This window comes from Theropithecus gelada, chromosome 20, assembly GCF_003255815.1.
Source record: "Theropithecus gelada isolate Dixy chromosome 20, Tgel_1.0, whole genome shotgun sequence".
NCBI lineage: Eukaryota > Metazoa > Chordata > Mammalia > Primates > Cercopithecidae > Theropithecus > Theropithecus gelada.
Window position 1 is genome coordinate 8304039 of NC_037688.1, and position 14367 is coordinate 8318405.

The 14367-nt window shown below is 51.0% G+C and overlaps 1 protein-coding gene across 1 annotated transcript in view; it reads left to right on the forward strand.

Moving 5' to 3' along the window:
- Positions 1 to 14367, forward strand: part of NKD1 (naked cuticle homolog 1) — an 84086-nt gene that overhangs the window by 55340 nt on the left and 14379 nt on the right. The window contains exon 4 of the mRNA XM_025370594.1: positions 3388 to 3454. Within this exon, the coding sequence (XP_025226379.1) occupies positions 3388 to 3454 (67 nt within the window). The remainder of the gene's footprint in view (positions 1 to 3387; positions 3455 to 14367) is intronic.

A 14367-nucleotide genomic window follows, 5' to 3' on the forward strand; every position in this document is an offset into this window, starting at 1 on the left:
TCTTGCTAGGCAGATGGGAGCCATTGACCACTCACCCACTGGAGCTGCTGGCTGGACTATTTTTCTTGCACTCCTTTAGGTGTGATCCTTGGTCCCTGGTAGGTGCCAGGACTCCTGGCTACCTCTGCTCCCATGCCCACAGGAGCCCTGGTTGCATGAGTAGGAGCCCGGGCTGAGGCACCTGAAAGAGCTGGCTTGAGTCCCCACTCCGCCCCTTGCTGGCAGGTGATCCAGAGGGGGTCGCAGCCTCTTGGAGCCTCTTAGCCACTTAGATGCAGGGCTGTGGGGAGGCCATTCTCCGGAGCCTCCTGTGAGGATCCCATTGGTCAGTACCTCGCACACTGTGAGCACTTGGTAAATGACGGGTGACTGTCATCAGCACTGTTTCTGGTCTCATACGGTCCTTCAGGGTTGAGGCCTCTTTCTTTGTAGATAATAACGGTAACGATTATACCTCTCACTTTACAGTTTGTAAATCATTTTAATGAGCATCTATTTCTTGAGAGATGGAAAGACCAGGGCTGTTGTGATGATTCAGGGGGTTAATAAATACACGTGTACACAGTTGGCCCTCCATATCCATGGGGTCTGTATTTATGGATTCAGCCAACCATAGATAGGAAATATTTGGAAACAAAAAAGCATCCGTATTGAACACATACAGACTTTTCTTGTCCTTATTCCCTAAGCAATACAGTATAACAACAATTTCCATAGCATTTACACTCTGTTAGGTATTGTAAGTAATCTAGAGGTCATTTAAAGTATAGGGGAGGATGTTTGTAGGTTATATGCAAATACTACACCATTTATATATGGGACTTGAGCATCTACAGATTTTGATAGCCTCAGGGAGTTTTGGAACCAGTTGCCCGCAGGTACCGAGGAATGACTGTATATATAAAGTGTCTAGCATGGTGCCTGACACATGGAAAATGCACAGTAAGTGTCAGCTGTTTGGTTATTATTGTGGTTGATGACTGTGCCCATTTTACAAATATGTAGACTGAGGTCAAAGGCGAGGCAGGCGGTACAGCCAGGATGTGATCCTGTGTTTGGCTCCACATCCCACATGGCTTCTGGCCTAGAGACTCAAAGCTCTAGGAGCATGCACACTGCACACCGCAGACCCTGGCTGTGTGGCTCAGCGGAGGGGATGCCCTTTTTTTTTTTTTTTTTTTTTTTGAGACGGAGTCTTACACTGTCACCCAGGCTGGAGTGCAGTGGCGCAATCTCAGCTTACTGCAGCCTCTACCTCCCAGGTTCAGACGATTCTTCTGCCTCAGCCTCCCAAGTAGTTGGATTACAGGCGTCTGCCACCACGCCCGCCTAATTTTTTGTATTTTTAGTAGAGACGGGGTTTCACCATGTTGGCCAGGTTGCCTGACCTCGTGATCCACCTGCCTTGGCCTCCCAAAGTGCTGGGATTACAGACGTGAGCCACTGCGCCCGGCCGGGGAGAGAGAATTTTTGCAAAGTTGAGCACAGTGCGTCCATGGACCATGGCTCCAGGGAGCTTTCCAGTGTTCTTCAGAGCAGGGTGCTGTTGAGTGGTGAGAGGCCTATCCCGGAACTTGCCAGAACTCTGCTTTCTGGGTGTGTCAGAGAGCTTGGTCCTCTGAACAGGGAGTGCTGAAGCTGTCAACGGTGATGACCGGGGTGCCTTGAGCACACGTGGTCATCGTTATAGGATCCCACACGGTTGCCTTGTTGGTGGCGATGTCTGGAGTCTTTAAACTCTTCCAAGTGTGCCAGTAAAAAGACACGAGTACTCAGACGTCTCATTGATGCTGTCACCCGGCTGCGGTGCAGTCAGGGTGGCAGGCGCAGAGCCCCCCTCTGCAGAAGACCTCAGCGTGAAGAGGTGCACAGATGCTCTTGAAGACCGTTGCCTGTTCTCTCGAGGAAGCTCTGCCTACCAGCCTTTCAGGGGGCGGCGGCACCCGTCTTTCTCCTGCATGAAGGATGGGCTTTAATTGGCTGCTGGGGCGTCCCAGCCATCTAATGATGCCACCTGTGTGCATCCCTTTCCTGTCATCGTCTCCCAGCTCCCCTGTCAACTCGGGCTCTGTTAACACAAACAGCCAGTTTACAAGCCCAGGAAATGTTCGATGATTATAATAATTGGCGGAGGAGGAGAGGGAAGCCATCCTGACTCGAGGAATAAAGTAGCCTGGTTTTGAAGTAAATGGGACACCAGAGTCTGAATGGCCACATTTTAACAGCTTTTAAGAAAGAGTGTGTAATGCCCTAGAAAGATTTGAAAGAAGAAAGAGAATAGCCACAAAATGTTAGCTGTTTGTCTTTAAAACAAAAAACAAAAAAAAAGCAAGAGGCTTACCTCCAGCTGTGTCCAGTTGATGAGATCAGCAATACAAAGCCGTGTTTTTCTTTTGTTCATCAAGATGAGGACTGGCTTTTTTTTAAGCATCATCTGAGGTGCAGAATTTTTTTTTTTTCTCCCAAGGGAAGGGTTGGGTTTTTTTTTCTCTCTCTCTCTTTTATTTTTACAAAGAGAAGTTGGTGACAGCTGCTGAGTTTGGGCTTTTTTATTGCTTGTCATTTTGTGTTTTGAGAAGCACTACCATAGCATTATCATCCCCCCAAACCCTTGTCTGTCCTCCCATAAGAGGAGTATTTCCTAAAGCGGGTTTCTTGGGACACGAATCTTGTGATGCTTTTGAAAAACGAAGCTCCATGTTCTGAGTAAGTTTGGAGAATGCAAAATATGCCAGCACTTGGAGATTCACAGTGTTTAGAACCATAGGAAAAGTCCTGATAAGTCCTGCTGTAAGGGATCTTGTTTAACTTTGTTTAAAAGAATCTTCTTTGATCATGGAAGTCTTCTGGCAGAACACCAATAAATACAGAAGACAGTCTGACAAGGTATGGTCTAGCTTCTTCCATATTTGGAGTTATCCTGCTAGGGTGGGTCAGACAGATGGGGCCTTTGTTGATATCCTAGAAATTTCCCAGCTTGTGGACCAGCAACACTCCCCTCGCTAACTTGACACCTCCTGGTCAGGTTAGTTGGGATGAGATCCCAGATATCCTTAACTCACTGGTGGGGAACAGGCAGGGTGAGTGCAAGGAATCAGGCTGGTTTCCGGAAAGCATGTGTGTTGGTGAAATATGGGAGGCATGATGGAAGACCAGGTGGAGCCATAGCCTGCAGGGGCCTGAATGTTGTGCTGACACGTGTGCGTTTATGTTAAGGGCAGGAGGGACCCACCTTGGTGCTTAACTTTTCAGGTGCGATAGGATCTGCCTCAGTTGACCTGAATTCCCATCAGAAGAATCAGCCCAGGGTCTTCAAGGCGCCACTTTTAATGTCTCAGCACTGGACTCCCCCTAACCCCTGCTCAATGCCTCTGCTTTGTCTTCTAGGAGCTCGTGGGCGACGTGTTGAGAGACACGCTCAGCGAGGAAGAGGAGGACGACTTCCGGCTGGAAGGTACTCGGAGTCCATTGCACTCTTCTCAGCAGCAGCAAGTGGGGGAAGCCGGTGTCCAGCTGGCCGTGTGCCCTGCATATTCTAGAAAATCTGCAGACGGAGGGCACAACAGGGACCTTGTGACTCTGGGTGGGGGTGGACTAGAGGGTGAGATGGAGGAGAGGAGTAAGACTCAGATGTGGCACTTCATAGGTCCAAGCCCAAGTGGGGGCCTGGTCACCTTGGTCCACGTCCTGACCCTGCACCAGATTAGCTGGGGGACCTCGGACAGGTTGTTGAAACTCTGCTGCTCCTCTGGGGATAATAAGAGTGGCTGCTCAGAGTGGTGTGTGAAGTGTGATCAGGCAGTGCTGGGCATGGAGTAAGCATTACACACAGTGCCTATTCCATTTCCTCCATCGTGTCACTCCCTTGGCGCATGAGTGCACACACACACACACACACACACAGCCAGCCTCTCACCTCTCTCCTGTGTCGTCCTCCTTCCTTTCTTGAGACGGGGTCTTGCTCTGTCACCCAGGCTGGAGTGCAGTAGGTAATCATTGCTCACTGCAGCCTTGACCTCCTGGGCTCAAGTGATCCTCTCACCTCAGCCTCTCAAGTAGCTAGGACTACAGTTGCACGCCACCATGCCAAGCTAATTTTTAAATTTTTCTGTAGAGACGGGGTCTCACTATGTTGCCCAGACTGGTCTTGAACTTCTGGCCTCAAGCAACCCTCCCACCTTGGCCTCCCAAAGTGCTGGCGTTACAGGCATGAGCCACTGCACTTAACCGCTGCCTTCTTTCTTCATGGTGAAGCGCCGTGTTGTAGAGAGAATCAGGATACTCAAGTAGAGGGTCTGTTGGCTGCTGGTGTGCTGGTTTGACTTTGGGCAGGCCACCCCACCTTTCTGAGCCTCAGTTTCCACATCTATAGAATGGGAACAAGGGCCTTTGCCCTGCTTGGCTCCTAGAATTGGTGCCAGGAACGGATGACAGCGTGAAGCAGAGTGTTTGCTGAATGGGAAATTTTAAATTCAGAAACAGGAAGAAATCACCAAATGGAGGGCTGCCTTACGAGAGTAAGGAAGGACATCTCTGCTGAGACCAGGCAGACAGCTGGCTGGAGAGCTGGGGGGCCATGGTGCAATGGTCTGCAGAGGGGGATCCAGGCCTGCGGGTGTCCGAAGGGCCGCAAGAGGAGAGCAGACTGTTCTGGGAAGTTCTTAAGGGGAGCCTGGGCCAGACCTGAGGACCGTGGCCACTTCTGGCCTGAGAGCTGTTATAAATATAGAATCTTCACTCCAGCCCAGGCCTGCTGAATCCGATCTGCATTTTAATAAGCTCCCCAGGTGACTTGCATGCACACTACACTCAGAGAAGCACTGTTTGAAGATACTCACTCCGTTGCCTAGAAGTTGGAGGCAGGCTGGAGAGCCAGGTATCTAGCAAACTTTGTTCAAATGTAAGCAGGCCCCAGATCAAGGGGGAGGAGTCCTGTGAACAGAAAGCTTTGCGTGTGCATACAGTCTGATATCTTTTACGTAAAAGAAGGCACCAGACCATCCTCAGGAGTTTCTTAGGGTACCACATATGCATATGACTGTGTGGATAGAGGCCTAGACAGATGATAACCATAGCTCTTTCCAAACATGGGAGGAGACTTAAGTCTGTGTTATCTGCATTTCATGGTTAAACTTTTATAAGAAGAACATAGTTGGGCATGGTGACTTATGCTTATAATCTCAGCACTTTGGGAGGCTGAGGCTGGAGAATTGCTTGAGCTCACAAGTTCAAGACCAGCCTGGGCAACATAGCGAGACCCTGTCTCTATTATCAATAATTCTAAAATTATATTTTTTAAAAAAATCAAAAAAGATAATTATGTATTCCTTATGAATTTAAAAACTAATGTCAGTATTTAAAAGTGAAAACCGTAAATAAGGCAGCAGGAGCAGAGCTGCTCTGGTTTGAGTCAGGTGGGCATTTGGACCTGTCTGTGTGGCCCTTAAGACCCCATGAGGGACCCTGGACCCAGTGGCCATCTGTGGTCCTCTGGCACCCTTGGTCCTGTGGTCCGAGGCCGCCCAACCCAGGGTGGGCAATATGGTGTGAATGGCAGGCCACCACATGGCTAGGTCTGGTGAGAGCAGGTGCTACTGAGTTCTGGCCACAGAAAACCAACTGTCTGCTCCGGACCTGGGACTGGGGGGTCCCTCTGTGCTACTGGCCAAGGGAGAAAAAGCCGAGTCCTGAATCTCTTCTTTGTCTTCCTGTTGGCCAAGTTCATTGCCTCTTGGCGGGCTGGAGAGCTGTTTAAGAGAAAAAAAAGGCCATCTGAGGCGTGAAGATAAAAAGAAGTCTTTTAGCCATCCCAGGAGAGGATGGCTTTAGCTCCCGCGTTGTTATGTAAAGCCGGCCCTAATCCAGCGTCTTAACCGCCTTAACTGGCCAGCTGGGAGCGGGAGGGATGGGAGATTAAGGTTGGGCTTGGTGCGAGGGCCAGGGCTGCAGAGCTCCTTTTGAACTGGGGAAAGAACAAAGTAAACATCAAAAGTCCCAAGCTCTGAGAGCTGGCTGGGCGTGGCAGGGCTGGTGAGGTGAGGCTTTCGTGGGGAGGAGGGGAGAGGGCCCCCTCCTCAGCTGACCCAGCTAGGGTCTGAGGACCAGGGAGGGGTGACCCCATGCTCACCTTCAGCACACACCCGGCCTCCCTGCCCCACAGCTGGGCAGCACTCCAGGTAGTCGCAGCCTGTGGCTTGGGCCCCACGGGGAGAATGGGTGCCAGGTCGCGTTCTCCTGCATGGCCTCCAGGAGTCACTGTGTCTGAGGGTGCTGCAGCCACTGCTTTGTCCCCCTCTCCCATCTCCCTCTCTCCAGGAACCCCCTGCCTCTCACCTGGTGAACCCTGCCCCCGCCCAGCTTCTTGGCTATCTCTGTGTCTCACCTCTGGGCCTTTGCTCATTCTCCCTCTGGGTCCTCAAGTGCCTGGTTCCTATCTCTCCACTTCCCGGCATCTTTCTCTAGGAAGTCCCCTCTGCAGGGCGCGGTCCAGCCTGCAGGGTCCCTGCTTCCTAAAGGAGATGCTACAACCACTGAAGTCAGGCAGCCCCTCCTCCTCAGGACCAGGCCCGGGCCTCCCAGCTTCCAGGGCAGGCCTTGCTTTGCTCCTGCCGCCCCCTCCCCACTGGCCTGACGTGCAGATGTGGCAGCCCTTGGGGTGGTCTCTGCTTCCTCAACCCAAGGGTGGATGTGCCTGGAGTTGCTCGTTCTGCCCAGCAGGGAGCAGTGCTAGGACCGAGACCTGGTAGGGGCTTAGCAACACTCTGGGAACTCAGGTCCTGTTCAGCTCTGCAATGGTCCCTAACTTTGCCTTCCTCATCTCTTGTCCCTTCATTCTGACTTTTTATGAATTTGCAGCTCAGACCCCATTCTAGCCTGGCTTACCCACACTCACTATGTGACCTTGGGCGGGTCACTTCCCTGTGGCTCAGTTTCCTCACTGGGTTCCTTGTGGCACTTCTTCGCCAGGGTTATCGTGAAGACAGTGAGGTGATGGATGTAGGTCCCAAGGGTGGCCCTGGTACAGAGTAAGTGCCCAACACACTTGAGCTGCCATGATTCTTGTTTCCTGGGTTCAGTTTTCTTGAAGAGGCACCAGCCCATGTTTATAATCATTTACCTAGCCCAGATCAAAGACGGCCTCTTTGCAAAGCTTCTTTAATCCTATTAGAATCTCCAAAGGCCTCCCCGTGCTCCCAGTGCCTGGAGTAGGGTCTGGCATGCTGTATGTGCTCAATAAATAAACACTCACTGAAGAAGGAAAGTCAACACCGTGTAGTCACTGAAAGCAGGCGACTCCTCCCTCTGCCTCACTGAAAGCAGGTGACCCCTTCCTCCGGCCTCTCAGGCAGGTCCTATGTACCTGTGTTGGGGCCTAGGCTAGTCCGTCCAGGCTCCCAGGGGTCAGATGTTGGGCAAAGGGACTTGGGAGGCCTATAGTCTCTTTCATTGGTAGTTGGAAAACTAAAGCCCAGAGAGGGGAAGTGACCTGTCCAAGGTCACACAGCAGACTGAGAACAGAATCTGGCCCCTCACTCCTCGCCATTCGGTATGTGCTGGGCATTTGCTGCAGCTAGGGGCTCTGCTGGGCCCTGGGTTCACAGTGAGCAAGGTAGGCAGGCCCATTGGTCACAACATTCACAGGAGGGAGGCAGGGATGAATATGTAAATCTGCGAAGGAGCATGGAAGTTTCTGGTAGTGGTTCTCTGCTAAGAGGTAAAACCCAGGGAGAGGTAGAGTGAGGAGGCTTTTCTGAGAAGGTGATGTTTCACCTGAGACGCAGATGTCAGGAAGGAGCCAGCCATGGAAGAATGTAGGGGGAGAGCAGCTAGGAGGAGTGAGCAGAACCCCAGGGTAGAGGGAACTTGGTGTTTGGGGAAGAACAGAAAGGAGGCCGTTGTGGCATCAGGAATGAGAGTGGGGCGGTCGTCAAGTGTGGGACCACGCACTTGGGTTGGAGAGGGTTGGGTGGGTGACTGCTGGATTCTGACCTGTTTTAAGAAGCGAATTCTGGCTTCTGGGAGGGACTGCCCATGGGCAGGGTGGAAGGGGGCAATGAAACCAGGAGGTGATTGCAGGGTTGCAGGCGAGAGGAGATGGTGCTGGCCTAGTTTGGGAGCTTGGGGCTGGGGAGAAGTCCATGAGGCTAGGGGTTGGAGCTGGTGAGAAGGGAGTTGAGGGAACGATAGAGATCAGGGATGCATCTTAGACTTTTGGCTTCAGGAACTAAGGATTTGGCAGTGTCACTTCTGAGGTGGAGGTTTTGGCAGGTGACCATCAAGTCTCCTGTTTTTGGACCTGTTGGGTTCAAGATGCCCATTTAACATCCAAGGAGAGGTACCGAGGAGGCCGTGGGATACCTGCTGATTGGAGCTTAGGGTTCAGGGAGCAGTTGGGCAAGAAACAGAGAGCGAGTTAAGACTTCTCAGGAAGTAGCCACGGACATTGCCCGGGACTCCCGGGCAAGGCTCCCTAATACACAGGGCTGGCGGTGGCTTCCTAGGAAGGCTGGGAGGAAGGGGAGTTCACGGGAGGGCAGCAGGGACCCCCAGATGGAGGGGCAGGTGCCTATGCCCTGCCGGCTCCTCTCCCTCAGTTCAGAGCCCGTCCTGTCGGGGGATGTCAGCGGCCCTGACTCTCCACTCCCCTGCAGTCCCCCCAGAAGCTGAGTTGCAGCGGTGACAGAGAACAAGCGGACTTTGTTACCTTGGCAGTTTCTCTCAAGTCTGCTCCTCATAAAAGCTCAGCTGGAACAGTGGAAATTCTGACTTGTGTCAGATACCGGAGAGGCTTTAATAGTTTCAAGTAGCTCGGGGTTAGATTGTAAAAGCTGAATTTCATCACATGTTTTAACTTGGGTGGGGACGGAGAGGGGAGAGTGGAAGGGACATGATATTTTTAGCCCACAGAAGGCTTTTTCTCCCCTTTCCCCCTCTCTCTCTCCCGGGGCTTCCCCCTCCCTCCCTGAACAGATGTTTCGTCTCAATCCTGTTCAGATCTCAAAGCTGAGTGGCCACCAGCCTTATGCTGTGATGAGGAAAAAAAGGCCAGAATGTTATTTGTTGAGAAGAATTTCCTCCCCCACCCCCTTTTCCCCCTTTTTTGTTTCCCCTCAGTTACAACTGGTCCATAAGCAAAATCTTGTGGCAGTAAAATGCAGCTGGGAGGCAGGATGGTGGAGAAGGCGGCCCTGGTGGCATTTCTGGTCTCAGGAAGGGGCAGACCCCCACTGGTGAGAAAGCTGGACATTGCCCTAGAGGGCACTGCCCTGGGTGAGTGAATCACTGCTGTGGTGCTGGTACTGGTGGTTTTTCCTAAAAAGCAGGATCTCAGAAAGATGGATGTGTTAAGTCAGGATTTTTTCGGTTCTTTTGGACACTCACTTAAACTTTTGGCTCATGAAATTGAAAAATCCTAGGGTAGATCTTGCCTAAAAAGGCCTGTTTGGATTCTGGAGCTAAAACCGTGTCGTGGACACATGCATGCACACACACACACTCACACACGCACGTATATTCACACACTCACACACGTGTCTCTCTCGCTGCCCCTCTGTGTCCCTCTCCATCATTTCTCCCTCTGTCCCCTGGTAGCTTCTCCCCCACAGGTGGCGAGGGTGGCAGTCCCCAGCTCTGGGCACTCCCATCCTATGAGCACAGCCCTCTCAGGTGGAAGAAAGTTCCCAGGTCACAGTGGTCCTTGCACATGTCAGACTCACTTTACTGACCACTTTACTGGTCACTTGACCAGGGTAAATCTAGGTTTTGTGGGACCTGAAGCTTTCGGGGGCTAAACCAAAATAAATATCTCACCACCTCAGTCTCTCCTTAGCTCATGTCCAGAAATACCTGTATTTCCCCCAGTATCACCTCACACAGGCACAGGATGTCAGAATGGTTAGATGACAATCTTAATAGATTGAGGATAAAGTGCCTAATTTGGAAAATGTTACAAATACAAACACATATGACCACATAGACACCTTCAAAGACCCATTCTGACTTGGAAAGGGCCCATATAGGTGAGAGGGCCCAGAAGTCTAGCTTCATTAGCTTCTCCATAAACTCTCCTTTCATACTGACCTAGGACCAGCCACATGGCCTTCAGGATGAAACAAGCTGGGTCAGGTGGGGGTACTGAGTGCAGTGCGACCCTGGAGTGGGATCAGTCTCCATAAACTACATAGACTGAGAGTGGGGGATGAGTGGCTCTGCGGAGGAAAGCCAGACGCTATTATCAGAAGAAGGAGGATTGTTGGACAGGCAGGAACAGGTGTCAGCTATTGTGGTCTGACAGAGTGGAGAGGCCAGTGGTTGAGGAGTTGGGAAACTGGGGTTTAGTTCTCTTTGTTCCACAACTTCTGGGTTCAAATCCTGGTTCTGCTACTTACTGTTGTTTCCTTTTGATGAAGCTGATGATGCTGATGATGATGCAGCACCTATAGTGTGATAGACACTGCCCTATAGACATATATATCTCAGGGTATATATATTGGGCTGACGGAAGATTCAGATGATTAAATGAGTGATATAATAATGGTGTAATAAGGCTCACTGAGCAGGGAAGCCTAACCTAGCCCTGAGGGTGTGAGAGCATGCTGCTCAGAAGAAGGGAGGCTTAAACTGAAGACTTGAAGGATGAGCGGGAATTGCAGAGCTGGAAAGAGTGTTCTTGGCAGGGATGAGAGCATGGCAGGCTCAGAAAAGGGAACGCAGTTCCACAGAGAGACAGGGCTGAGAGGCAGCAGCAGCCGGGTTGTGGAAGCCTTTGGACCCCTCCTTAGGGGAAAGGGGGCCAGCGGAGGGGTTTAAGCAGGGAAACGGCGTAATCAGTTTTGGTTTTTAGGCTTAGTTTCCTCTTTTGCACAATGCCAACAGTAGCACACTCAGTGTTAAGAGGACTTAATGGAATAATGTGTGGTACTACTAACTTCACCAGCCTCTCCGTGCGGCCCAACAAAGTGTGTGGCTGTGTTTACAAACAGAGGTGGGATCACTAGGACCCTCATTCCCTGCGGAGAGCCTGATACAGATACTGCAAGAAACCATTTGGCCTGGAATGCACATATGATATCTTTCTCTTTTTACTGGCAGCAGATTTACCCGCCTAATTATATTTGGCAGAGGCTAATATTAAAATTCATCTGCATTCCCTCGAACAGCTGCTGTCAGAAGGTTGCGGACTCAAACATCTTGGCAAGCAACCCTGAGACTGAAATATTTGCAGCAGATAATCTGTACGTGGACAATTGAGAAAGGACTGTGGATATGTCAGGGCGAGCATCCAGACTCTAGCAAGGAAGTTCTGGCTTGTGTTAAATCTTACATTGTATTCACCGAGAAGAACTTGCCAGGTAACTAGGCTAAGAGAGGGGTCTGCCATGCATTTGAAGTGTTAGTAATTTCTGGTCTTTAGTGGGGCCAATTTAGTCATAACTGTGTTTCAAATTTGTCTCTTCTTTCCAAGTTTCATATGCACCAGGCCTTTCTGTATTGTGTTAAGATAAGCTGGCATTTACTGGTATCATCCCGGGTTTGGATTTTTACCTAAATTTCAACTCCCCACCTCCCCATGGCACTTCCCAGTCTCCATCAAGGCAGAAGGTATGGCATATTTGTTATGTAGCCAAGCTTCCTTATGCCTACCTGTAGAATGTGCTGTAGTTCAGCAGGCCTGGCAGAATCTTTGCCCTGTGCACGGATGGGAAGCGCTAGGCATTGGGCAACCCGGGAGCAGAGGCCTAGAGGGCCCCAGATCTCAAGAAACTTGCTTCCTGGCTGTGCAGATGTGGAGGCTCCTGTGAGGCAATCAGAAGGTCCCAGATAGGAGTGTACAGAATAGTGCTAGACTGAACGGCGGGAGACAGCACCCCACTAGCTCCGGATGCATTCGTGCAAATCAGAAAAAAGCTGCCCCTCCTCAAGACACCTTTCTGCCATCTGTCCAAAGGATGTCATAGGCAATACACATATCTAGGGTATCGGTCATGTGAGTGGCACCACCTGGGGATGTACAGTGCACAGCCTGCTTCTTGGAGCTGGTCTCCTAGTGACCCCAAGTGACCCCGGACCAAGGGGAAGAGCCCCGAGGAGCTCACCCTGCCAGACTGTTGAGGAGGGTGGGTCTGTTTTATTTCACAGGCCTTCTTCTCATGCTGTTTGGGTGGCGCCAGCTGTCAGCAGCTTGGGCTGGGTGGGCCGTGCCATCCTGCTCCCTGGGTCACTGCCATTTGCCAGGGTAAACAGTCCCGAGTGACTGTGGCTCTCACAGCATGCGATCCCCAAGGAGCCTCCCACTGGGCCCATGGGGAGGCGGGGGTGGTGTCTAGACCTACAATCAAAGTTGTCACCATTCAGGTATTTCCTCACTCTCTTCTTTCGCTCTCTCTTCCTCTCCACCCCTCCCTTTTTTTTAAACTGGGGGAGGGGAGAGGGAAGAGACTGTCTTTGATCTCAGCGGAGGAAAAAAGTCTGTTCTGTTCAGGCTTTTGGCTAACACAACAAACAGTGTTTAAAATTTAACTTTGCTTAATTAATTAGTAATTCTGTTTAATGCTGTCTGATCTCCCTCCAAAAGGTATTTTGAAGCTTGAGAAGGGAACATCAAAGGGAGCCGGGTGAAGATGGTCAAGTAATGCATTTAATCTGGCAGTTGCTGAGGGTGGAGAGCTGCCAGGCTGGGAGCTAATGGGGAGAGAACCGTCATTTGGTAAACACAGCAAGCCGACTCCTCGTGGCTATGGTGTGAGGAGGGACAGGGAGCAGCTTCCAAAGAGAAGGAGCTCTTCAAACCAGTACCACTCCCCCAGATTCATATGAGCTGACAATAGGCTTTAAGAAAGCAGAGTTGACATTTTCTTTCTTCCATGGCCACTGTATGGTTGGGCAGGTTGTGTACTGCACAAAGGTTTCTAACCAAGCAGGCAAGTTACAGGTGAAATTGTCTGTGCCCTGCTCCTCAAGCACATATCCTGTGCTTAGAAGTGGAGGGTAGCACACATCTAAAGCAGCAATCGATCCACAGACTTTTTCCTGAAGGGCCAGATAGTATGTATTTCAGACTTTGTGGGCTCTGTTGCAACAGTTCAACTCTGCTGTCATAGAGTGAAAGAAGCCATGGACAATGCAAATAAGCATGGCTGTGTCCCAATAAAACTTTATTTACAGAAACAGGAGGTAGGCCAGGTTTGGCTCAGCAAATGCACTTTGCCACTTCCTGCTCTAAGGCACCCAAAAGTGCTTCTTAGGCAAGTGAAAGGCCTTTTTTCCCACCTGGTCCTCTGCTTTCCCTTTTTCTTCCAAATGAACAGTGTCTCCTGTAGTTCCTCAGACTTTCAGTTGAAGAGTGATCAGCATGATCAGTACTCCCTGATATTAGGCCCCCAAAAGATAATTTCCCAAGGGGAAAAATGGCTGCACTAAACCAGAATCAGAGGCAGAGAATGGACTCAGACTCTGGTGCCAAAGCTGATCTCAACAGAAATACATCATTGCAATCCCCCTTGGCATGACCTGGGCGGCCTGCAGCGAGCACCAGTCCCCCTCTCCTGCTTCCCATGAGCCTGCGCTCACTGATGGGTGGAGGGTGGTTTCTTCTGCACGGGGCTGACTGGGGGCCTTGGTGGCTTGACTTAGTTTAGTTTCAGAGGGCTCATATGTGGATGAGGCCTGGCCCCTGCCCCGGCATTGGGGTCTGCATGGCCAGTTCTCTGCCACCTCTTCTGGCTACTGGGCAGGGGACAATAGGAGGGTGAATGACTTTCTTTGGTGGAGATAGAGTGCTGACTATCCTTGTTCCTGACCCCCACAGTCCCAGGGCAGGATGGATCACAGGCCCCATGCTGGGAGGGGCCCCTGGCGGGTTCAGCTGACCTGTGGATGTCTGGGTGGCTTTCTGAGCTGGGAAGGGATGAGGGAGCCACTGGTGAAGAGAGGACAATCTGGACCACCGTAGTCTTTGGGGAAGACATATGAGGGGTTGAGGGGGATGTTTTCCAGCCCCTTCAGGTGAGGAGAAAGGAAGGAAGAGGGGAGGTCCTGAGGGAAGACAGGCTGTCCGTGCATGGCGGGGGAAGAGTGCTCCAGAGGAGGAGAGAGCAGGGACAGAGGTTCCTTTTCTTTGGATTTTATCAAGTGGAACATGAAAGGCAACATTGAACCTGAAGGTGGTTTTCTGATAACTTCCCTTTGAACTTGAAGTTTGGTTTCGACAAGCCTGGCCAGCTTGCATCTCCAGCCAGGACCTCTGCAGAGAGAGGCAGCAGCTTTGAAGATGGATCTGGGCTTTGTTTTTCTTTCTTCTTTTTCTTTCTCTTCTTTCCCCCTGCCTGGGAGGGGTGAGTAGAGGATGCTGCAGGCCGTGATATTACT